The 25,112-nt window shown below is 43.5% G+C and overlaps 2 protein-coding genes across 3 annotated transcripts in view; one reads left to right on the top strand and one right to left on the bottom strand.

The window, feature by feature from the left end:
- Positions 1-25,112, top strand: part of LOC310844892 (cytochrome P450 2J5-like) — a 92,488-nt gene that overhangs the window by 302 nt on the left and 67,074 nt on the right. The gene's annotated exons all lie outside the window — the stretch shown is intronic.
- Positions 1,567-24,224, bottom strand: LOC310844947 (cytochrome P450 2J2-like). 2 transcript variants are annotated; one of them, XM_083739760.1, is made up of 9 exons: positions 24,204-24,224; positions 21,345-21,507; positions 14,227-14,376; positions 13,617-13,777; positions 11,200-11,376; positions 7,385-7,526; positions 3,653-3,840; positions 3,017-3,158; positions 1,567-2,282 (listed from the first exon to the last, which is right to left on the bottom strand). In XM_083739760.1, exons 2-9 carry the CDS (start codon positions 21,505-21,507, stop codon positions 2,095-2,097), a joined length of 1,311 nt encoding a protein of 436 aa, XP_083595886.1. In that variant the 5' UTR covers positions 24,204-24,224; the 3' UTR covers positions 1,567-2,094. The 2 variants fall into 2 exon arrangements, with proteins under 2 accessions (XP_083595886.1, XP_083595887.1); XM_083739761.1 differs by lacking the exons at positions 21,345-21,507; positions 24,204-24,224 and adding an exon at positions 19,757-19,866.

The following is a 25,112-nucleotide window of genomic DNA, read 5'->3' as shown; positions in this document are numbered from 1 at the left end:
CATGAAGACATTCTTGCTAAGGTATTTATTTCTCAGTAATAACTCAGACTCATGTGAACAATGGTTTTTATTTATTTCCCCCCAAAGTAAGAAACTTTAAGTATAAACAATAAATTCATTTTCAGGTAGGTTTAAATGGTAAATGCAACGGCTACAATCAAACACAAAGTAGGGCGAGATGAAACTCCTACATTCATAAATTATGGAATTAAAATGAAAATTTAATTAAATGAATTAGTTAATCAGGATTATTTCATTCCAAGCATGGTACCTTTGGCCACACACAGGTAGATCTAGCAGTTGCTATGCGGCACATTTTGCTACAAAAAAAACGATAGAAGAAATAATCTGCTTGCAACATAGTGCAGTGCAGGTGGGCAAAGCCTCTGGCCTTCTAGGTGATGCAGAACTGCAACTCCTAACAGTGCTGGTCACTGGCTGTACTTCCTGGGGCTGGTGGGAGTTGTAGTTCTGCAACATGTGGCGGGCCAAGGTTTTCCACACCAGATCAAGGTGCACATTGTGAGCAAGAAGAGCAGGAAAGCACCAAGGTCAGTGAAACAGAAGGGAGACAAGCTCTGGTGCTACCATGCCCCAACCATTCTAATGCTGTAGTCAACATGGGTTTGTGCTTTTCAGTATTAAGAAGAGCTTGTCATTTTTATATTTAAATATTGTGTTATGTGTGTTGGTTATGTTGTTGTTTAGTCATTTAGCCTCTTCCGCAAAAAGTTGCTCTTTGTCAGTCCATACTATTTATTTGTTTATTTGATACATTTATAAGCCACTTTCTCAGAAAATACTCTTCAAAAAGTACGAAATTAACCAGCCACCACATATTAGCATAATTAAAACTTTTATACCATCCAAAATTGGTAACAATCCTAAAAGCTAGAACAAAGTGAGATAAGAGAGCTTTGTTATTTTTAAGCTTCCAAGTTGCCGTACTTTACTTTGCGCTGCTACCAGAAATCTCTCATTTTTAAAACCCTGTAGCCTTCTTTTAATAAAACTTTATTATATTTTTATAAAGAAGTTTGCTCTTTGAGTTACTGGACCTACCCAGCTTGGGTAGGTTCCAGAGATGGGTCAGTCTCTGCACATTGGGGTCTGGGGTGGGGAGTGGCAGTTTCAAATAAGGTTTGAATACAGCCTGAAGGGAGTTAGAAAGCCTATGTTGTGTTGGTGTTTTAGTGTACACCTCTATGTACTACCAATCTCTGCTGTTTCTCCTTGAAACAGTTTTTAAAAATAAATGAATAACAATTGCTCAGGATCCCTCCATCCTTGCTTTACTCAAACCTCTGCTGTTGTTTCAAACCACAGTGGTCTTGGTGTCCCTCCACCTCCATATTACTCTTAACTTCTGTGGTTGAAGGAAAGAATAGCGGGAGTTGGAGGAATGGCTGCTCTAAAATTCTCCCTCTTCCATTTCTTAGCATTTGCATGGGAGAGTGATAAAGGATGTGAAGCCATCAAATATCCCACAGTGCCTCCACACAACGTATTTCACTCCTGATCCCATGTGTCCCCCCCAAAAAAAATGAATTTCCAGATTCAGTGTAGTGATTTGGAAGATATATTTTATTAAAAAGCAGATGGCTACAAATGTACAGGACCCATAAACAGAACTTATTAACCTTCTCCAGCTGGGCAAGCCTTGCTCTTGGGATTCTACTCATCTTAAAGATACAGTCACATATATTGGCATGGGGGGTGTGCTGAAAGGAGGCTGTTTATTATATAGGTGTTGAGGAAAAAGGGGGAAGGGGGAAACGTAGTGAGGGTAGGAATGGGGATGCAAAGGAGCTGAAAAGAAATGAGGGATTAGGAGGCATGAATAGGGGTGAAGATGAAAGCAGGGGCATGAAAGGCCTTGAAGAATAGGAGGAGATGGGGTGATGGTGAAAATGGGCGCAAAGCAGAGCTGAAGAAAAAGAAGAGAGATGAAGCCTCAGAAATGGAGCTGGGAAGGTGAAGAAAGACCACAGTAGTTGCATGAGATGGGAAGGGGAAACTCTATGTGCCGGGGTGACAAAGGGGTAACGTAAGCAGAGGAAGCAGAGGTGCAGCCCCATGTACTTTCATATTTTATTATGCATTGCAGCGGGGAACTGCACAGAGTTTATAAGGATGGGGATGTACTGTAGCCCCCAGTAAAGGCTCTTTATTGAGTTCTTTCACTCCTTCTGGCAGCTGGAAGCGAAATGCCCTCAGCAGGCTTGTCAGGAAGATGAAAATTTCAGTATTTGCCAGCAGCATACCCAAACACATGCGAGACCCTGAGGATGAGACAAGGGAAAGGCAGCAAGTGAATAATAGCTTACTTTCCAGGGTTCATTACTTTGTAGCTATAAAACACTCTACATAATATGACATAATAAGGGCAGGAAATTACAAGAAGGAAGCAAGTGGAAGGAAAGGGCTCATGGTTTTGGTTATCTCTATACTAACACACAGAACATGGAAAACGAAAACAAATTTGCCATCAATACAGGATGGCAAATATGACCCAATAGCCACTACTGAAACCTAGTGGAATCAGACTCATGACTGGTATGTAGAAGACTGCTCTGCCCCTCATGCTACTGTTGCCATTTTCTGGAAGCAGACCAATAAGCATGCCTACAGATGCCTACAGGGGCGTGGATGGCTTGCCGATCAGAAGGTCGCAGTTCAAATCCCTGTGACGGAGTGAGCTCCCGTTGCTCGGTCCCAGCTCCTGCCAACCTAGAAGTTCGAAAGCACATCGAAGTGCAAGTAGATAAATAGGTACCAATCCAGCGGGAAGGTAAACGGCTTTTCCGTGTGCTGCTCTGGTTTTGCCAGAAACAGCTTAGTCATGCTGGCGACATGACCCAGAAAAACTGTCTGCGGACAAACATCAGCTCCCTCGGTCAGTAAAGCGAGATGAGCGCCGCAACCCCAGAGTCGTTCGCGACTGGACTTAACTGTCAGGGGTCCTTTACCTTTACCTTTTTACAGATCACAACATAGCTTGGACTTTTGGATTTACCTGCACCAAACGCCAGAAACTCTTCTCTAGCCACATATTGTCCATCCTTGTTCAAGAAATGGTTTGGGTTGAACACTGCAGGTGTCTCCCATCTTGTGGGATCAACAAGAACAGAGCGGAAATCAGGAATTATATAAGTTCCCTGCAAAGAAGAAACAAATGATTAGCACTCAGACCAATACATTTCTGGATTGTTCCTCACTGTTCCGCAACTAATCTTTGAAGAATTCAAACTGAATTCAAACTGACTAGGGTTTTGTGTGTGTGTGTGTGTGTAGGGGGGAAATGCACATTTACCAAAGGCCAGATTCATTCCCCTCCCCCATTAATAAGCTACTTGTACAGGCAGAAACACAGGGTGACCTCCTTCTCCCTATCCCTCTTTTAAAAGGAACCCAGAAGATGACCTCTAGCCACTGCGTGTTCCTCCCCTGCCTCACATTTCCTATAGAACAGCACTAGCCAGTGGTGAAACATGTCTACAGATCGAGCTCCTGCTCTTGCATCCTTTTCCTGCCCTTCAAGTTTTTGACTACACAGGACGTTCCTCTATGGCTTTATGCATCTCTCAATATGTTACCCTAGGATTCTCTTTGCTCTTGAGATACAGGAGTGCAGTTTGCCACACTTCTTTACCTTGGGAATGAGAAAACCACACAGCTTCACATCCTTTGTACATTTCCTGGCGATCCCGAAAAATAAGGCATATTTAAAGCGCTGTATTTCATGAATAACAGCATTGGTGTAGGGCAGTTTCTTCTTATCTTGATAGCAGATTGTGTGAGAAGAACCTAAAGCATCTTCTATCTCCTTGTGGACTTTATCTGAAGAAAATGATGGAAACAGAAGGTTTATTTTGAATACTGCATTTTATTTCAGATGGACATTTATTTTCCAAAAGGGTCTGGGAACGAGCCTCAGTTTCTTATCTTTATAGCCCATCTTTTACTCCAAGGAGCTCAAGTCAGTGTACATGGTTCTTCCCCGCTCTAGATCCCAGGTGTGAAAAGGTTGAATGCAAACCTCATCTCTTTTTTTTTGAATAATATTTATTAAAGTTTCAAAGAAATTACAAAAATAAAATGACGAAAAGAGAAGAAAAGACAAAAAATACAAAATACAGAAAAATAAAAAGCAATTAAAAACAAATCAGTCTTTCCATGTCTTGTCCTTCATTTGCTTGTTTCCCTTACCTCCTCACACCTCTCTTTTTTGTATTCTAGTTCAATAGTTGTTTCAGCAAGTCCTTACCCTTTTTGCTTTTATCTTGATATTTTATCTTAATATATTATAACTTTGCATTTTCACCTGTTAACAATCCATTTTTACATACCCCTTAATAACATTATTGCTAAAACCACATAACTTCATTCCAGCATCCCTCTAACATTCCTTAATTTTACAGTGTTTCTGTAGATAGTCTTTAAATTTCTTCCAGTCTTCTTCTACGACTCTTCTCCCTGGTCTCGGATTCTGCCAGTCATTTCCGCCAATTCCATGTAGTCCATCAACTTCATCTGCCATTCTTCCCGGGTGGGTAGCGCAAACCTCATCTCAGCTGTTTCTGGTTACCAGAGCTGGCTGGATTTGCTGAAGGTCTGTGATCCAAGGCTGTCTGTTTTACACATTTTTTTTAAAATCCTCCACTCCTCAGCCCTCAATATTTCCTACTCTGTTTCACCAATCCTCCTTTTCCAGCTTGATCTTTGGCTAACATCAGTCATGTAATGGAGCAAGGAGAGGCAGGGATGAGGCTCAGGTACTTATTTCACAGCAGAGGCAATGATGGCACCCCCCGGAGACCTCTTGGCCAGCCCTCTGCATGCTGAATAAATAAGAATTTATCAAAGAGAAAATCACCCACTAAGCCAAGCAGAGGAAAAGGTGGCTTACATTAACTGCGTGTTAAGCTACCATTTATATTTGGAAAGATTCCTTTATCACAGCCAAAGAAAATTTTAGGAGTGAATGAGCCCACCAGAACTCTTCTAGGCTGAATGCTGAGCAAGGTGTAATGTATGTGTGCAAAAGTGGGGCAATAATGCAGGAGCGGGTGGCGCTGCAATTTAAACCACTGTGCCGCTTGGGCATGCTGATCGGAAGGTCGGTGGTTTGAGGTCCCACAACGGGGTGAGCTCCCGTTCTTCAGTCCTGGCTCCTGCCCACCTAGCAGTTCGAAAGCATGCAGTACAAGTAGATAAATAGGTACCACTCCGGCTGGAAGGTAAATGGAGTTTCCATGCACTGCTCTTGTTTCGCCAGAAGCGGTTTAGTCATTCTGGCCACATGACCCAGAAAACTGTCTGTGGAAGTGAACAAACGCCGGCTCCCTCGGTCTGTAAAGCGAGATGAGTGCTGCAACCCCAGAGTCATTCGCGACTAGACTAAATTGTCAGGGGTTCCTTTACCTTTTAATGCAGGAGCAAGGAGGGGGTCTGAGGAAAGGAGAGGAAATGTGCCCCCAATGCCACATGCTTATCTGCTGCCATCCTTGTGCACGGCACACACTACTCTGAGGGGGTGGCGGCTTGCATTTCTGTATTTATTCTACTAATTTGGAAGTATGCTTGATGTTTTAAGCATCTCCAAGCACTGTACATTATGTACAATATAAAAACAATATCCACCAAAACAAAAACAAAAATGCTTCATGAAAGGCAGAGGGAAGGGCATTCCACAACACAAGAGCAACATTAGAAAATTCCCATTTTGGGGTCACCACCCTACTGCATTCTGTAGGGCATTGTGCTACCAGCAGAATTTCCTCAGGTGGCCAAATGAACTTACAGACCTTGTTGTTGTTTAGTCATTTAGTTGTGTCCGACTCTTCGTCACCCCATGGACCAGAGCACACCAGGCACTCCTGTCTCCCACTGCCTCCCGCAGTTTGATCAAACTCATGTTTGTAGATTCGAGAACACTGCCCAACCATCTTGTCCTCTGTCATCCCCTTCTCCTTGTCCCCTCCACCTTTCCCAACATCAGGGTCTTTTCCAGGAAGTCATCTCTTCCCATGAGGTAGCCAAAGTATTGGAGCCTCAGCTTCAGGATCTGTCCTTCCAGTGAGCACTCAGGGCTGGTTTCTTTAAGAATGGATAGGTTTGATATTCTTGCAGTCCATGGGACTCTCAAGAGTCTCCTCCAGCACCATAATTCAAAGGCATCCATTCTTCGGTCGTCAGCCTTCTTTATGGTCCAGCTCTCACTTCCATGCATCACTACTGGGAAAACCATAGCTTTAACTATATGGGCTGACATGACTAAGTTAAGCTCATTAGTTTCAATGGGTCTACTGTGAGTGATGGGACCAGTAGCCATGACCTTAGTTTTTTTGATGTTCAGTTTCAGACCATATTTTGCACTCTCCTCTTTCACCCTCATTAAAAGGTTCTTTAATTCCTCCTCACTTTCTGCCATCAAGGTTGTGTCATCTGTCATCTGAGGTTGTTGATATTTCTTCCTGCAATCTTAATTCCGGCTTCGGATTCATCCAGTCCCGCCTTTCGCATGATGAATTCTGCATATAAGTTAAATAAGCAGGGAGACAATATACAGCCTTGTCGTACTCCTTTCCCAATTTTGAACCAATCAGCTGTTCCATATCCAGTTCTAACTGTAGCTTCTTGTCCCACATAGAGATTTCTCAGGAGACAGATGAGGTGATCAGGCACTCCCGTTTCTTTAAGAACTTGCCATAGTTTGCTGTGGTTCACGCAGTCAAAGGCTTTTGCATAGTCAATGAAGCAGAAGTAGATGTCTTTCTGGAAGTCTCTAGCTTTCTCCATAATCCAGTGCATGTTTGCAATTTGGTCTCTGGTTCCTCCAGCTTGCACTTCTGGGAGTTCCTGGCCCACATACTGCTTAAGCCTGCCTTGTAGAATTTTAAGCCTAACCTTGCTAGCGTGTGAAATGACTGCAACTGTGTGGTAGTTGGAGCATTCTTTGGCACTGCAGGGCATAGCTCATAGCTTCTCTGAGTTATTCAAGCCCCTTTGCCATGACAAGGCAGTGATCCATGAAGGAGTTACAGACCTTACAGGGGCTGTTTCAGGTAACCTGGTCCTAAGTTTCTCAAGGCCTCATACAATAATGTGTGATGAAAGCATCCAATATACGATGTAAATGGTTAATGCTTACAAGGGCTGCAGAACTCTGTGATGCCATACATGTATGTCAAAAGCATTCAGCTTATTTCAATAACCCTTTGTCTCCCCAAACTTCCATCATAAGCTCACTTACTTTTAACTCTTTCTGATGTTTTGTGTTCTTTGTTTTATCGTCTCATTAGATGTGAATGAAACCTTTAAATAATTACGGTCCACTCTAGAGATCAAGAGAAGCCCAGGCTCCCATTGTTCCCTCTCTCACCTTGGATATCTGGATGACTTGCCAGGAGGAGAAGTGCCCATTTCAGAGAACTGACGGTTGTGTCTGACCCTGCTACAAAGAAGTCAAAAATACTCCAAGCCATGTTTTCTTCATCATAGGTGGACTCTGGGTCATTCCTGCTCTGATGTTGAAAATGAGGAAGGTGACAAGTCATTCACATGCATTACAATCTGTCCTTCAGCACTTACTTTATCTTCTTTTACCTAGTTACTACAATGCCCCCAACATCTGCTTGATGAAGGGCAGGGTATCCCATTACACTGCTTGCTGCAAAATGGAAAGATGCCACCACCACCGCCCTGCTGCCACTGCTGCCCCCCTTACCTGAATCACACAACAGTGCCCACAAAGTGGGCTGGATAGAAAGATCCCGCTTCTTGCCATTCCACCACCCAAGGCAGCTGCCTCAGCCCACCTAATGGGCTGGCCGGCCCTGTGCTTCATAGTTGGTTGCGGCAAGAGATCTATGCACACCTTCTTGTGACCACAGTTGTAGCTGCTGCTGCTGCATTTGAGGATCTGTGGGTTGGGGTAAAAATCCAGCACTGGCAGGAGGAGAGGGATCCTATAGAATCTCTCTTCTGGCAGCACACATTCAAAATGTGCACTAAAGGTAAAGGTAAAGGTAAAGGGACCCCTGACCATTAGGTCCAGTTGTGACCGACTCTGGGGTTGCGGCGCTCATCTCGCTTTATTGGCCGAGGGAGCCGGCGTACAGCTTCTGGGTCATGTGGCCAGCATGATTAAGCCGCTTCTGGCGAACAAGAGCAGTGCACGGAAATGCTGTTTACCTTCCCTCCGGAGTGGTACCTATTTATCTACTTGCGCTTTGACGTGCTTTCGAACTGCTAGGTTGGCAGGAGCAGGGACCGAGCAATGGGAGCTCAAACCATCACGGGGATTCGAACCGCTGACCTTCTGATCAGCAAGTCCTAGGCTCTGTGGTTTAACCCACAGCGCCACCCGTGTCCCGAAAATGTGCACTACTTAACACTAAATATAATTATTTATTCTTTTGTCACCATAATGAAATTATGTTAAAGTTTGTTGGGTCGGTCGTATATCTTTGACTGAGTCTGCTGCAACGGCCCAGCAGTAAATTTGATTTATTGCCACTCTGACAAACTTCCAATGGCGCCCACACACTTCCACTCCACGTGCTGCCACTCTCCTCAGTTGCCAGATAATAGCAGAGTTTACACGCAGAATCAAATGGCTTGTCTGCGCTGACATGGTGTCCTCAATAACGCAGCTCGACACCAGTGCTTCTACTCCAAAACTTTTTATTTAGTAGCACTCAAAAACAGAAAAGAAAACCTGCAGAATCTAGCTGCACGTTCGCAGCTCTCTGCCTCTTAACAAAAACGAAACAACCTTGCTCACGTTCTCAGACAGACAGCTCTCCAGAGAATGCTCAGCCCCCACAGAGCACAGATCAAAGGAACAAAGCATGGATCATGTGGGCAGTGCACCCAGTTGCTAAGAACGCTCCTGGAGTGTTAACTCCTGAGAATCCAGAACCACAACAAATTATATTTTTAACATTCTAGTGTATGAATATAGATGAGTCAGGGGTTTGAATTCTGACTCCCCCCCCCCCCCCGTGTGTGGTGTGTAATAAGACATTTGCCACTATCCACTTGGATTGTGCCTAGACTGAGGTTTCACACCCTCACAACAGTCATGTAGGGTGGGACATTTGCTGTTCCTGTTTTCCTGTGGGGAATAGAGACTGATCTTGTTCAGCCCTTGGTAATGTGGGGACTTGAACTGCGGCTACTCCTAAGTCTAAACAGATTTTAATAGCACCTGGGGTGGGTAACACTGAGGGTTACCATCTTTTTCGCTCTATAAGACGCACCAGACCACAAGACGCGCCTAGTTTTTGGAGGAGGAAAACAAGAAAAAAAATATTCTGAATCTCAGAAGCCAGAACAGCAAGAGGGATCGCTGCGCAGTGAAAGCAGCAATACCTCTTGCTGTCCTGGCTTCTGGGATAGCTGCGCAGCCTGCATTCGCTCCATAAGACGCACACACATTTCCCCTTACTTTTTAGGAGGGAAAAAGTGAGTCTTATAGAGCAAAAAATACGGTATATTGATATCCTCACAGGTTTTTTTAGATCTCCCAAGAATACCCACTCCCTCTTGAGAGCCAAATTTGAACAGGAAGGCATTTAAAGAGGTATTTCCAGTCACTGCCTTAACTTCTGTGGGGACTCCCTTTCCCATGCGGTATGCTCAAACCTAAGCCACTTTGGCTTGTATTGTGCCATCTTTTTCTTTAACATTGCTATAGATTTAAGGGGGACCCCTCCCTAAACCCTACAAATTAACAAATGCTAGGATTTTGGTTATTTGGGATGTGAAGGGAGAATGCGAGCTGCAGAGGAATTCCTGTGGCTGAGCTATGTCCATCAAAGAACAATAGATGGCAATTGAGGGACATTCATAATACAAGAGGACTCCTTTCCCTTGCCTGGAGGTGTGAACGAGGGAATCAGAAGGTTGCTGGGGTAACTGGCCCGGTAGCAAGAAGGAGGAAGAAGAGCTGTGATCCATCTTGGGCAGGCTGGCTGAAGGCTGGCTGTGCTGCTGTGGGGTACAAACTCCTCTTGAAAGGACCATGCTGTAAGATCTGGACTCCCTCCATGCAGACTGAAGGTGTAATGAATATTTCTTAAAGCCACAACAGTCTCCGCCACATCTTCAATTCTCCAAAGAAACACAGATCCTGGGTGGGTGCCTGCTGCTGCCCGCTTGGCAGAGAAAGAGGGGCAGGGACTCGACCTAAGACATTTCAAGTGTCCCAAGGTGCTTTTGAGTTGGCTTTTGGTGACCATGGTGAAGCTCTGAATTTTTGGTAGAGATGAGGTTTCAATCTGTGGCTTATTTGCCTGCTTTTCAACTAGTTTTAAATGTTTTAATCTGTCCTGAATGTGAGGGGTGTGAAAGGGTTAGCAATTCAAATAAAGTCCCGGGCATGGTGGCATGAGCCACTGCCATCGCACCACCATCATGTGCGAAGGATCCCTCTGCTGTCCATATGGCGCACACGCGGCACCGCTGTATGTAGTGGCGCTGCGCATGTGCCATACCTAATGGCGCTGCACATGCTCAGCTGGGCAGTTTTGCCCTGCCCCTGTGGGTGGTTTGCCCCGCCCCTTGACACCCCACACCGGGTGCCAGGCAGCCTTCCTTCACCCCTGGATCTGCCCCCAGGAGCGGTATAATTTGATCGCTGTTAACTGGAGGTGCCTGGGGTGGCATACAGAAAATTGTGTCCACAGATTGTGTCCACTGGGTAGATTGGTGGCATTGTGTACAGTCCTGCAAAGGATAGCATGGATTAGAACTATGTACCAACAAATCCTTCACTGAAGAAAAGTGGGGTGAAAATGAAATCATTGAACCAACAAGCAGTGCTTTTCTGTTTTCTCAGTCCATGTCTGAATGTGAGATGAACAACAATACAAAATAATTTATGTACAGAAACAATGCTCCATAGGGAAGACCCCTCAACACACATGAACTCCCACTCATTCACACTCATATTTGGGGTTATGAAAATATCTGCCTTTTCCTAGCCACTTCAATAGATGCTTCAATAGATGGATGTTCACCCATTTTAGCAATTAAAAAATGTGAAAGAAATTTGGGGAAAGCTCAAGGTGGTTTCCAGATGAGATTCAGAAAAAAATGTTGGTTTCCTGGCAACAGATTAGTATTCACATGTAACAGGGAATATAATGACTCCTGGGATGAGCAGTATTCAGTTGCAAAATAGATACTTACTTTCTCCATCTGAAGCAGATAGAAATCAATGAAATCCTGTGGCTCATGCAGAGACTGATTCTCCTTATGCTTCTCTATCTCCTCCTTTGCAAATGAAAGCATTGCCTTCAGGCAGTACAATGCCTTCTTGTGAGGCCCTGGGACATGTTTCATAAGCCATGGGAACATTTCATATAGCTGAAGGAAAGATAGAGAAAATTTGGTCACATGGTTCATGCTTTGGATTAGGGATGTTCAAGGGATGTCTCTGCTCTCAGTATTTCTCCTGCAGAGGGGAGCACAGAGAGAAAATCATTTTGACTGTTGACCTCTGAGCTCTTGGGGATAGACCCTGTCAGCGAGTCACTATAATTTGTTGAGAACCATGATAAACAGGTCACGCCTGTCTTGTGGCATGGATTATTTCCACCAACACTGCAAGACGAACCCATGAAAGTGCATCATGGGGACGAACAGATGGAGGTTGAATCCTGACAAGACAGAAGTACTGTTCTTGGGGGACAGGGGGCGGGTGGGTGTGGGGGACTCCCTGGTCCTGAATGGGGTAACTGTGCCCCTGAAGGACCAGGCGTCCAGCCTGGGAGTCATTTTGGACTCACAGCTGTCCATGGAAGTGCAGGTCAATTCTGTGTCCAGGGCAGCTGTCTACCAGCTCCATCTGGTACGCAGGCTGAGATCCTACCTGCCTGCGGACTGTCTCACAAGAGTGGTGCATGGACTACTGCAATGCATTCTACGTGGGGTTACCTTTGAAGGTGACACGAAACTGCAATTAATCCAGAATGTGGCACCTAGACTGGTGACTGGGACTGGCCACCGGGACAACACTGGTCCTGAAAGACCAACCACAATTCAAAGTGTTGGTGCTGACCTTTAAAGCCCTAAACGGCCTCAGTCCTGTATACCTGAAGGAGCATCTCCACCCCCATTGTTCAGCCTGGACACTGAGATCCAGCACCGAGGGCCTTCTGGCGGTTCCCTCACTGCAAGAAGTGAGGTTACAGGGAACCAGGCAGAGGGCCTTCTCGGTAGTGGCGCCTGCCCTGTGGAAAACCCTCCCATGCTGATGAAATTTCATGAGAATTTTTTTTTTAAAAAAACATATCAGAAATTTATGTAGAAATGTGGAGAACCAAATTTAAGACAGGAAAAATGAGAAACTAAGAGAAACTGAAATTGTCAGGTCCACCTCACCCCCCAGGTCAAAAGGGTTTAGCTGAGGTCATATAGAAGGGGGCTGCTTTCCTTAGCAGTGCATGGAATGCTTGAGTTGCAGACCTCTGTTTCATTTTTAAAAAATCCAGCAAAGGGGCCACACAAGGCACCATAATGACTGCCACTGCTACGTTGCAGCTCCCCCGCTTGCAATACAAATCAGGAGATTGATTTGCCCCTCCCCCTTGGGAAAATCAATGCACCTCTGTTGGGTTTAGAGTTGAACTCTTCAACAGTTATGGTAGCACTATTCAAACATGGGCATTTATGGCTCTCCTGAAACTTACTAGTGATGTTCCCAAAATTTAGGTAAAGGTAAAGGGACCCCTGACCATTAGGTCCAGTCGTGGCCGACTCTGGGGTTGTGGCTTTATTGGCTGAGGGAGCCGGCGTACAGCTTCCGGGTCATGTGGCCGGAAATTTAGAGATGCATGAACTCCAAAATTTAGAGATGCATAAATATTTATGGCACAAAGGTTCAAATACTGCCATTGTATATTCCAGGCAGACAACCCTCACACCCCCAGCAAAATGTAGCCATGTGGAGTTTATGGATCTAGCAAGCCAGCCATGCTGTCCTTGCATTTCCAAATTATATCACCAACATGCCCTGGTCTGTGGTCTGTGTATGCTCAGTGCTCATTTGGATGTTTGGCAAGTCAATGTGCCATAGTAGGTCCCTGCCCCCAATAATATTTTATGTTTCTTAAAACTTGAAGATAGCCCGGGACCTTAAATTGGTCCAAAATATGGCTGCCAAGACATATGCTCATCAATCAAGTCCTATAAGCCTTGATATACAGTGAGCAAAGAATAGACACATTTATTTTTCCATAATGACAATAAAATTGTAGATTTCTCTTCTTGAGAAGATTATTTTGTTCACTGCTGTTTACTTAAGGTGGGCTCTAGACAACTTGTTCCGAAAGTTTATTGTTCCATTTTTATCCATTTTTTTCTCCAAAGAGTCCCTTGTGGTTGGACATAGTCTCCTTATTCTTTCTTTCAATTTTTATAATAATCTTGAGAAATTATTTATGCTATGAGATCGTAAATGGCCCTTATCTCAGATTAGATTTAAACCTGAACTCAGTTTTCCAACACTCTAACCTCTATCGTAATGGATTCCAGAATGCTGATTAGGGGATTTAAGGCGCTTGGGAGACCTGTCAGGCTCAGTAGGAATGAAAATGACAACTCACAAAATGAACAAAGCTACATAGATATTTTAGGAGAAAATTCATGGCTTCTATCAGCTTCTGGAACCTTTTATCTTCAAGAGCAAACAGGTGCCCAAAAGCCACAGCACATATCACGTTGGAGGCTGAATTAGTGATGGGCACGGAGGGGTCAAGTGGTTGACCTGCAAAATAAAGTTATACTAATGTGAGTTCAGCCACTCCTGTTCATACGGAGAATGGTATTTTATGGTGGACAAGATCTCCAGCAATTTGTTTATTAACATCAATTAATTAATTGATTGGTTGGTTGGTTTATATACCACCCTTCATCACAATATTCTAGGGTGTTTCACAGAGTAAAAATGCAAGATAAAGACCTAGGTAAATAGTTAAAACAAAATAACAAAACATTCCATAAGCACATTTAAAAGGCTGTAGAATATTAATCAGCCAAACACCTGTTTGAAGAGGAACATTTTTTCCTGGCACTTAAAGATATATAATGATAGCATTCCATTTAAGGCTCATTAGGAATCAAACAAAACATATCACATTTCTTTCCAAAATGTACAGAGGTTATACACAAAGGTTTCTTCAGACATATGCCAACCCAGCACTTATCATCACATACCCTTTGAACGTGCAAAGACTTCCACGAGCTGATGGGCTTCCTCTTCTATCTGGTGCTCCATGCCTTTCCTCCCCAGTCCTAGTTTCCGCATAGTAACAATACCAAACCGTCTCTGTTGCCTCCAGGTGTGTCCATTTGATAATATAATGCCTATGCAAAACCAGTGACAATAGTGGAAGAAGGGAGAACTTTAGATAATCCCGAGGAAGTTAAAAAGGAGTTCATAACCAATTATAGACCAATATCATTACTTAATAATGACTACAAGATTTATGCACAAATATTAGCAACAAGATTAAAAGATTAAAAGTTTTGCAGGATTGTATAAACAAAGAGCAGGCAGGGTTCTTGCCAGGCAGAAAAATGAGTGATAATATAAGAACAGTGATTGATATGATCGAGTATTTAGACATGAAACCGAATAAGAAGGTAGCCTTTGTATTTGTGGATGCAGAAAAGGCGTTTGATAAAGTTTCATGGAAATTGCTAAAAATAATATTAGTCCGGATGGACATGGGAGACCAAATTACAAGAGGGTTAAAAGCAACCTATGAACAACAAGAAGCAAATATAATAATAATAATAATAATAATAATAACAACAACATGGCTGATTATTTTAAAATACAGAAGGGCACCAGACAAGGGTGCCCGCTCTCACCATTATTATTCATTTTGGTTTTGGAAATACTAAATCAAGAAATCAGACTAGACCAAGAAATAAATGGAATATCCTTAGGGGAGAAAACATATAAAATAAGGGCATTTGCTGATGATTTAGTGTTAATGGTGGAAAGCCCAAAGGAAAGCATAGCAAAGGCTCTAGAAAAAATGGAAAACTTCAGAAAGGTTTCAGGCTTTGCTTTGAATAAAGAAAAAAACGAAACTAATGGTAAAAAACATGGGAGACCAAGAGAAAAAGGAACTGGTAGAAAAATTTGGATTACAAATTTTTAAAAAATGTGAAATATTTAGGTGTCAGGGGCTCAGGAGCAGAGGCACAGGGAAGAGAGGGAATGGAGAGCGAAGGGGAAGAATCCGAGGGGAGCGTAGGAGAAGAGGACAGTGGGCCGAGGGATTCCATGAGCCTCTCCAGCGAATCGGAAGATTCACAGAAGGGGGCGTCAGTGGCCAGAGGTAGGGGGTTCCCAAGGGGAACGCCCCAGGAGCAAGGGGGCAGCAGGGACTCCCAGAGCAGTAGTTGGAAATCAGGACCAGCCTCCCCACCAGAGCAGAGTGGGGGGGGAAGGGTCCCAAGTATCGGGGCCAGTGTACTCCCCACCAGGGAGAGAAGACGAGGCAGGACTGACCACGCCTCCATCGGAGAGTCGGACAGCGGAGGGAAGGTCAGATCCGGCCAGCATCCCGGAAGAGGGAAGCAGTGACAGAAGTAGTGTAACGGTTAGGAGAAAGGTCACTGGGTTGGCGCGAGAGGCAAATTCAAATGTACAGGAGCGCGGGACAACAGAGAATGAGGATTGGGAACCGGGTCCTAAAGCCCGCCGGAGGCAGGGGGAGGAGCTAAGCGACTCAGCGTCGGAAGAGTCCAGAAAGGGCAATGCCCCAGCGGGCAGGAGGACCCAGAGGAGGAGAGAGCAGTGGAAAAGGTGGAGCAGGGCTAGGATCTTAAACTGGTGTCAGAGGGGAGGAGACTCAGACGGGACTTCGCCGATCTAGGGTTTAAGACGTAGGGCTGCACGCTGCGGCTTTGAAATGGAAACTGAACTTCAATAAAGACTTTTGTACATTACGACAGCCTAGCGTTGGTCCTCTGTGAGCTGGGACCCAGGGGCAGCTCTGACATTAGGAATTCAAATAACAATGAAAAATATAAATTTGTTTGAAGATAATTATAAAAAAATGGGAAGAAATAAAAAGAGAAATGCAAATTTGGACAAGATTGAACTTAACACTCTGGGGTAGAATTTTGGCTATTAAAATGAATATCTTACCAAAATTCCTGTTACATTTTCAAATGATTCCCATAATAGGTAAAGATGATTGTTTTTAAAAATGGAAAACGGATCTAACAAAATTTATAAGGCAAGGCAAAAGCCAGGGATCAAACATAAATTATTAACTGACATAAAAGAGCGGGGTGGCTTTGGACTCCCAGACCTGAGAATATACTATGATGTGGCATGCTTTAGTTGGATCAGAGACTGGATTACATTAGATAATAATGACATTTTAGACTTGGAGGGATGGAATAACAGATACGGTTGGTATGCCTATCTAATTTACAACAAAATGGCAGTGCATAAAGACTTTATAAGTCATGTAATTAGAAATTCGTTATATAAGGTTTGGGTGAGAGATAGAATGTTGTTAGAACCGAAAACCCCATGGTGGGTTTCACTGTTAGAAGCAATATCCGTTAAAAAGAAAAATACAATAGGAAGATTGGCGACATACCAGCACCTCCTAAAGGAGGAACAGGGCCGATTAAAATTAAGACCATATGAAGAGGTGACCACATGGTTACAATATCATCAAATTGCTCAAATATTTAATCAGGATAAAGCAATAGGATTTGAAAAAGAAGAATCAAAATTACAAAAAGTATTATTACAAAACTCGAAAAAGAGTATATCCAAAATGTATAATTTATTATTAGAATGGGAGTTAAAGGATGAAGAAGTAAAAGAAGTTATGACTAAATGGGCATGCGATACAGGTTACGCAATTCGGCTGGACCAATGGGAGAAATTATGAAATGTGATATTAAATTTACGGCATGTTACACAATCAGAGAAAATTTGATGAAAATGGTATACCAATGCTACTTAACTCCAGTAAAATTGGCTAAAATTTACAAATTAAAATCAAATACCTGTTAGAGATGCAAGAAAGAAATAGGAACAATGTTTCACATGTAGTGGGAATGCCGGCCTATTAAACAATTTTGGAATGAAACATATGAAGAACTCAAAAATATCTTTTAGTAAAAAACCGGAGGCATTCCTTTTAGGTATAATCACAAATGATATTCCTAACAATCAAAGGAAAGTATTCCTTTATGCAACGACAGCTGCCAGGATGCTTACAGCAAAACATTCAAAAGGGAGAAAAATTCCATCAATGAAAGAATGGCAAATTAAATTTTGTGAATATATAAATCTGGCAAGACTCACAGCATTCATAAGGGGAAAATCGGACCAGAAACTATTAAAAGAATGGAGATGTGCTAACGAGTATATGAAAAAACATTGTTCTGGAGTAAGCATATCGGCATGTAATGAATGATGCTTTGCAGGGTTAAAGAAAAAGAAAAATGGTGTAAAAAGTATAAAGATAGAAGTAATCTACATTAGGCACAGCAATTTAGAAAGCGTAAAACTTTTGAGGTCTTAGAACAAAGGAAGGAAGTCAATATATGTATATGTATGTAATGACTAGATTAGAATGAAGATATGGTTTTATTTGTAGATGTGTGCTTTTTTTCTTTTTTTCTCTTTTTCTTTTCTTTTGTGTTCTTTTTTTCTTGTTTGTATAGTTTCATTTTGGATTCAATGTTTGTAATTTTTGTTGTAATTTTGCATTGAAAATAAAATTTATTTTAAAAAAAGAAAAAGAAAAAAAAGAAAAACCAGTGACAAATTATTGCTCTTAGAAATTAGTGTTAAAAATTAAGTTCCTAGCCCAGAACTGAAGTTCATGCCTTTGCATGTAAGATCTGCTTAGTCTCTGTAATTTAGAAGTTCATCAATGGTTCACCCCAAGTTTTAGCTGTCTGAATTGGTGTGCTAGTCTGATTGTTTCAGAAGTTCCTCCACTTTGCAGTACCAGCAAAAGTGAGATCTCTGGACGTCTCTATCAATTTTGACTCTTGTGGGGAAAACTGGTACCTAATATGCTGGTAATTTCTGCAACAAAGACTGAACATGCAAGTACCGTATCACATGAGCTTTCTCACAACTTTAAACCCCAGCAGACACCCCCCACAGTTTTTAAGGATATAATTTAACTGATGTGTAATGTTGACAAGTTTCCATCTTTCCCTGGAAGGAAAAAAATTCACTTCTCATTTGGGAGACGAATGGATGCCAAGTGTTGCAGAGTTCTCTTGCTCCTAGTCACCCTGACCTGACAGGTCAGTTTCTTGGCCAAAGCAATAGACCACACCTGAGCATACCATGAGTCTATTGACAACCCTGTTGTATAGTGCCAACATTCAGCCTTTTCTAAGCAAACATTTACCAGCAAATATGTCAGCATCTGCCAATGAGATAAATTTGATTTGATTCACCTATTATTCCTAGCATGGCTATCAAAGGAGTTGGATTTGATAATCAAACAGAAATCTGATTGTCTCGGAAATTCCTGCACTAATGTGTCAGCAAAAAGCAAGATCTCTGGAAAACACTTCAAAATTTGACTTTTGTAGGGAAAACTGGTATCTGATACACTGGTAATTGTGGGCCCAGCCAGAGTGCCACCCACTTCTGGGTCAATGTCTACATGTAATATATGATTAATAACTCAGACAAACAACGATCTGGATTAAAAATGGCCACAACTTTTTTGATTACAGATGTAACGTTTTTGATTACTTTTTTGATTACAGATGTAATCTGCAATCCATGCCAGGATTATGGCCTCTCCAAGATGTTGATCATCCTAAAGCCACCGCTGGAAGCCCTATGGCTCATCTTCGCCATGCTTGGCTTCAGGACAGAGACATCCACCAAGACCACTTTAACAAGGTACGCTGAAAATGGTGCAGGATCACTACTGGGTGATGCACCCCACACTTGAAGACCAGGATTCCACCCAATACCTTAACTGTTGCTATGCAGAAGGCAAAACCTCTACACCAGCCAATTTGTTTACAGGGAAATTCCTTCCTGGCCTTTAATATGGCATTTACAACCGTAGTAAGGTCAGGAGATATACGGGAAGCAAAACAAGGTTAAACTGTGAATGAAGGGAATAGAACATTGTTGAAGCAGCAACATGAAAAGCAGAAAACATTTTAAAACCCAAAAATGACCTGAAAAATAAGAAAGGTTAATGACAAGGGAGGCGGGGAGAGTTTTGCTCCTTCTCTGACTGTGCTTAGGCAGGATGGCGCTGCCAGTTTTTCTGCCTTGCTAGCTGTGAGGCCAGAGCCAATGCCATTTCAGCCAGCGAGGCGCATCCCCCCAAAAGAGGCCACTAACTGGCCAATTTGAAGTGCAGCAGCTGGTGGGAACTTGAGCCAGCTGCTCAAGGAGGCCAGTGAGAATTCCCCCAAACAGCCGCCCGGCCATGTGCACTCCATCCTCACTGCCCAGGGATGGCAACTGAGTGAGAGAGGGCACAACAGCCGCCCACCTGCAGGAAGAGCTAAGTGTCAGGGATGCATATGGTTGCTCAGGAGTAAACAGCCAGGACTCTGACCTGCCTTTTTACAGGTTTTATTAGGTGCACGGGCCACATGACCCCAGAAGCTGTACGCTGGCTTCCTTGGCCAATAAAGCGAGATGAGCATCGCAACCGCAGAATCGGTCACGACTGGACCTAATGGTCAGGGGTCCCTTTACCTTTACCTTTATATACAGTGCAGAAGCCCAAAGTTCATGTCTGCCTCAGTTACTAGCAGATTCCGAGAGTGGGTTCTTCCTGTCCCCTCCCCAGCTTAAGAACCTCCACACCCCCAGTTTCCTCCTCCTTTCCTTACGTTTGACTCCCTTGCAAAAACTAGGCGATGGAAGCTGCATGTCTGTTTCCCTATCAGCCTGCCTGGCAGTGGTGCTAGGGCTCGCAGAAAACTCTGTGAGCCTTTGCCTCACTTCCCCCCTCCTTTCCTCCTCCGTTTCGCCGGAGGCTTCGTTCTCACCAGTCTCTGACGAGGTGTTACTACTCAGCAAAGTCGGAGGCTCCCTGTACGTTTCTGCCTCCCTCCCCGCTTTCGATGGCAGTCCCCTGACACTAAGCAACAAATTTCTGCAATGAACACTGAACTTGAAGGTATCACTTGAGCTTTCATAGAATGTTAAACACCAGCAGTAAACTTCAGTCAAAAACCCATTTCAGCTAAGTTTTCCACACTGTTTTTAAGGATATAATTTCACTGGTGTGTGATGTCAATAAGTTATTTTTCTACTGGCCCAACCGGACTGGTGTTTTATTGAGAGCCAGTGTGGTGTAGTGGTTAAGAGCGGCAGTCACATAATCTGGGGGAACCGGGTTCGTGTCTCCGCTCCTCCACATGCAGCTGCTGGGTGACCTTGGGCCAATCACACTTCTGTGAAGTCTCTCAGCCCCACTCACCTCACAGAGTGTTTGTTGTGGGGGAGGAAGGGAAAGGAGGTTGTTAGCCGCTTTGAGACTCCTGAAGGGGAGTGGAAGGCGGGATATCAAATCCAAACTCTTCTTCTTCTTCTGAAGGTGTGTATTCTGCAACATATTCTGGACACAACAAAAGCCAGTTGGGCAGTTCCCTCATCCTAGCAAAGGGACTGAGAGTGAATTGGGTGCCAAACTGGCACCAACACTGCCTCCATCTCCAAGGGCACAGAGATGCCATTTATGAACTAACCTTGCAAGTCCAACATGCTCAGAGGAGTGCTGGCTTGCTCCCCAGCCTTGGAACTCTGCTCACTTACTGCAATAAAAGCTGTGTGGGATGTTAGATCAACATCTTAGCTAGCACTTAGCCATGTGTCTTTACCTCTTATATACCTGCTACACCTTGTAACCTGTGCCTTGGCAATGCATCAGTCTGATGTAGGCATCAAAGCCTTGGGTAGAAAGAGCTAGGAATTCAAGTTCTTCATCCAGCACTGAGATCCAGGCCAGTAAATGCATTAAAATGGCAACAGGTAACAAACTTCTGCCTGCTGCTGACTTTTACCACAGTGCACTACAATTGCTACTTCCAGAGAGCACTTGCTAGAGGCATTGGGTTGTATCTAACAATGTTAGAGCAGACCCACTGAAATTAATAAACCTACATTGGTCATTCCAATTAATTTCCGTGGGTGTACTTTGAATAGAACTGCTATTGTCTACAACCCATTTCCTGTTGAGTGCAACATTAATAGAGAAGCTCTGTTGTTCTGTTTTTCCAGACAGCTCTTTAAATGTTTTCCCTGGGGAAAATACCAGTGGAAATTCTCACATTTCACTACTTACCCTTTCCTTTTCCTACAGTCATAAGGAAAGGAGTACGTGGTCGGTCTTCAAAATATTCAGAGTGGTCAATGAGTGCTTCTTTCACTGCTCGGAATCCAGACAGCACTACAAAGGGCAGATGTCCTGCCCAAAGGGTGTAAATGTTTCCATATTGCTTTGCCATCTACCATTTGGGTCAAAAGAGAGGAGAAGATTGTTATAGTCAAAGGAAGAAGATACTGATTTGAACCTAAAACATGAGCTTCATCCTTCGTCCATGGGTTTAGCCAGGATTTTTGTTAGGGGGAAGGCCTTTTGTTAGGGGAGGCAGAATCTCAGTTAGCTATGTATTTTCTATTGATTTTTATTGATTTAGGGGGGCAGTATGAGCTCCTTTGACAGTGGAGCGGTCTCCCTTGGGGGGTTGTGGACTCTCCTTCCTTGGAGGATTTTAAGCAGAAGTTGGATGGTCATCTGTCATGGATGATCTAGTTGAGATTCCTGCATTACTGCAGAGGGTTGAAACAGATGACCCTTGGGATCCTGTCCAACTCTACAGTTCTTTGATTTTATAATCTGCCTCTCTCTAATGGATCTGGTCTGATAACTTGGAGCTAAATGGTACCTTTGGGGATACCAGAACTGAGCCCAGGGAGCACATATTGCACAGAAAGAAAGGCAAGACTGCACTCCTGACCATTGCATTTGAAGACACTAATTCATTTCCTAATGTATGCACATTTAAATTTGACCCTTAACTTCTGAAAATGCTGAAGTGGGAAAAGGAAAATGTCTGAAGAGGAACAGGCATAGGCTGGGCTAGAGCACTGATGCAGGTTTCTGACCCAGTGGGTCACAGCAGGAAAATTGCCACCATACAAATATATGGGTAAGAAATTAAGATATGCTCCCCCAAATGCATGTTTGGGTTAGAAATTATTAGCAATTTCAGATGTTTTAAAAGTTAATACATTCATATCTGACGATGTAGAAGAAGAAGAGTTTGGATTTGATATCCCACCTTTCACTCCCTTTAAGGAGTCTCAAAGCAGCTAACATTCTCCTTTCCCTTCCTCCCCCACAACAAACACTCTGTGAGGTGAGTGGGGCTGCGAGACCTCAGAGAAGTGTGACTGGCCCAAGGTCACCCAGCAGCTGCATGTGGAGGAGCGAGGAAGCGAACCCGGTTCACCAGATTACGAGTCCACCGCTCTTAGCCACAACATCACACTGGCTCTCACTACAATGTAGTAATGTAGTAATTTTGTATTTTTTTAAAGAGCTTCCTCTAGAAAAAAATGACTTATAAATGTATTCAATAAACAATAAAATAAAGTATGGATTGACAAAGAGTGAATTCTTCTGGAGGAGGCAATAGAAAAGTCCCTGTTCTGTTTGTCTCTTGTCTACACGTGAGCTGTAGCTCCCCTTGGCTTTACTAACATGAGTTTACAAGCTTCTGTTTCACTGCCAAGAGAATTTGGTGCCCATTAATCAGTCAGAAGGGGAGTGCTACACAGTGTTCTAGGTCATGTTGCAACATACACTAGAGAAGAAGGAACACAAGTTCCAGAGCAGGCTTCCTCCACCTTGGCCCTCCAGATGTTTTTGGCCTACAACTCTCATGATCCCTAGCTAGCAGGACCAGTGGTCAGGGATGATGGGAATTGTAGTCTTAAAACATCTGAAGGCAATAGAAGCTGCTAAGAATGTAAAATGGTGCTGGAAGCAAGTCATTAACACATCAATGGCAACCATTTCCAGGGCAGGAGTTTACAATATATGATGACACATGGAATAAATCTGCCCTTTTTGAGAAAAAGGTCTGGAGAACAGACCCTCCAAGTGTCCCTATTTTCCAGGGTCATCTAGGTTTCTGATTTGATGCCAGAATGTCCTGCTTTTCCTTAAAAGGTAAAGAGACCCCTGACCATTAGGTCCAGTCGTGGCCGACTCTGGGGTTGCAGCGCTCATCTTGGTTTATTGGCCAAGGGAGTCATCGTACAGCTTCCGGTTCATGTGGCCAGCATGACTAAGCCGCTTCTGGCGAACCAGAGCAGCGCACGGAAACGCCATTTACCTTCCCGCCAGAGTGGTACCTATTTATCTACTTGCACTTTGATGTGCTTTCGAACTGCTAGGTTGGCAGGAGCAGGGACCGAGCAACGGGAGCTCACCCCGTCGTAGGGATTCAAACCGCTGACCTTCTGATTGGCAATCCCTAGGCTCAGTGGTTTAGACCACAGCGCCACCCGCGTTCCGCTTTCCTTAGGATGTCCCTATTTTCATTGGAGAAATGTTGGAGGGTATGGAGTTATCCAACCCCCAAGTGGTCTGAAAGCAATCCTGCATAGGGAAGTTTTTTAAATGTTTAATGTTTGTGTGTGTGTGTGTCCATGTGTCCCATTAAGATGTGTGGGGTATAAATAGTAAAATAATCATCATGGAATGGGATGTCTCTATTTTCATCAATGTTGGAGGGTATGGGAGAAGCGCAGCGAGCAGACAGAAGATATTTCATTTTGCAATGTGTTCACGGAACAAGGAGGAGGAAATGGGTGGACTTCTATGCAGCATTGGCTGGTGGAGGCTGCACCAGAGACCAGGGGCCATGACTTACTGCTGCTTTCAACCCAAGCTACGAGAGAAGCACAGCTATACTCTTGCAGTGTATTGTTCTGCACTCCCCCCACTGAAGGCTTTAGGTGTAAATATGTGTAAAATAAACCATATTTCTTAAAGACACTAGTCGCCGCTGTGCCTCGGTTTTCCAATGGAAACTCAACCCTGGGTAAGCACATGGAACTCCCTGGAATCTTGCTATGCTACCGCTTGGCAGAGATTTGGGGTAGCATGAAATATATATATATACAGTGGTACCTCGGTTCCTGAACACCTCTGTTGTTGTATGTTTCATTTCTCAAATGCCGAAGACCTGTAAGTAAATGTTTCTGTTTTCGAATGTTTTTCGGAACCTGGATGTGTGACATGGCTTCCGCTGAGTGCAAGAAGCTCTTGCAACCAATGGGAAGCCGCACCTCGGTTTTCAAACAGGCTTCCGGAACGAATTACCTGTGTGTGTGTACCACGAGGTGTGTGTACCACGAGGTGTGTGTGTACCACGAGGTACCACTCTCTCTGTGTGTCCGATATTTTCCCAATATTACCACAGCTTTGCCAATTATACAGATTCCATTAATATTAAAATAATTCCAGTTAATTCCAAATGTATACAATTTAATCAAAGTGGTTTTTTGATCAATGTTTTTGTCCAGTTATTTTATTGCTGTGGTTCATATTTCTTATTAACATCTAATTACATTTCGGTTGGTATAATCATTAAGATAACAGCTGCATTTTCAGCGATTACTATTTGTGTTAATACCTTATCTTACTTTCCATAGTAATTCAAATGAGGTGCTCTAAATTATTTTCCCTTTCTCTGCTTGCGTCAGTCTGAATACATCCAATTACAAAGTCCTTGGTGTTTGTCTGCTGTCCAGTTCTTGAAATTCCTCCTACTGCTGTTGTCTGTCAGCATAGCTGGGGTGGGGCTATAATCCTGGAGAATTCTCAAAAAAATTTATTAGCTCCCTCCCATCGTGCTCTCATCTTGCTCAGTGTTTCTGGACAATCTCATACTCCAACAGTCCACTCTTTCTCACTACTCATTCAACATCTAGAAAATTTCCACAGCCCAACAAAGAGGGATCCAGCTACCACTGCAGGGGATCTTGGAGTACTTTCATTTAAATTATTCACCATCAAAGTCTCCATGCCTCCCTTATC

This window comes from Podarcis gaigeae (genome assembly GCF_964106915.1).
Source record: "Podarcis gaigeae genome assembly, chromosome: 5".
NCBI lineage: Eukaryota > Metazoa > Chordata > Lepidosauria > Squamata > Lacertidae > Podarcis > Podarcis gaigeae.
The sequence above is the reverse complement of the archived record's forward strand: the minus strand, read 5'-3'. Positions and strand labels throughout refer to the sequence as shown.

Bases quoted from the DNA above. Each gene is read 5' to 3' on its own strand.
- LOC310844947 (XM_083739760.1), bottom strand. From the start codon at position 21,507: ATGGCAAAGCAATATGGAAACATTTACACCCTTTGGGCAGGACATCTG. The intron at 14,377-21,344 runs GTAAGTAGTGAA...GGTTTTGCATAG, and splicing joins GACTGTAGGAAAAGGAAAGG to GCATTATATTATCAAATGGA. The intron at 13,778-14,226 runs GTATGTGATGAT...TTTATTTTGCAG, and splicing joins AGTCTTTGCACGTTCAAAGG to GTCAACCACTTGACCCCTCC.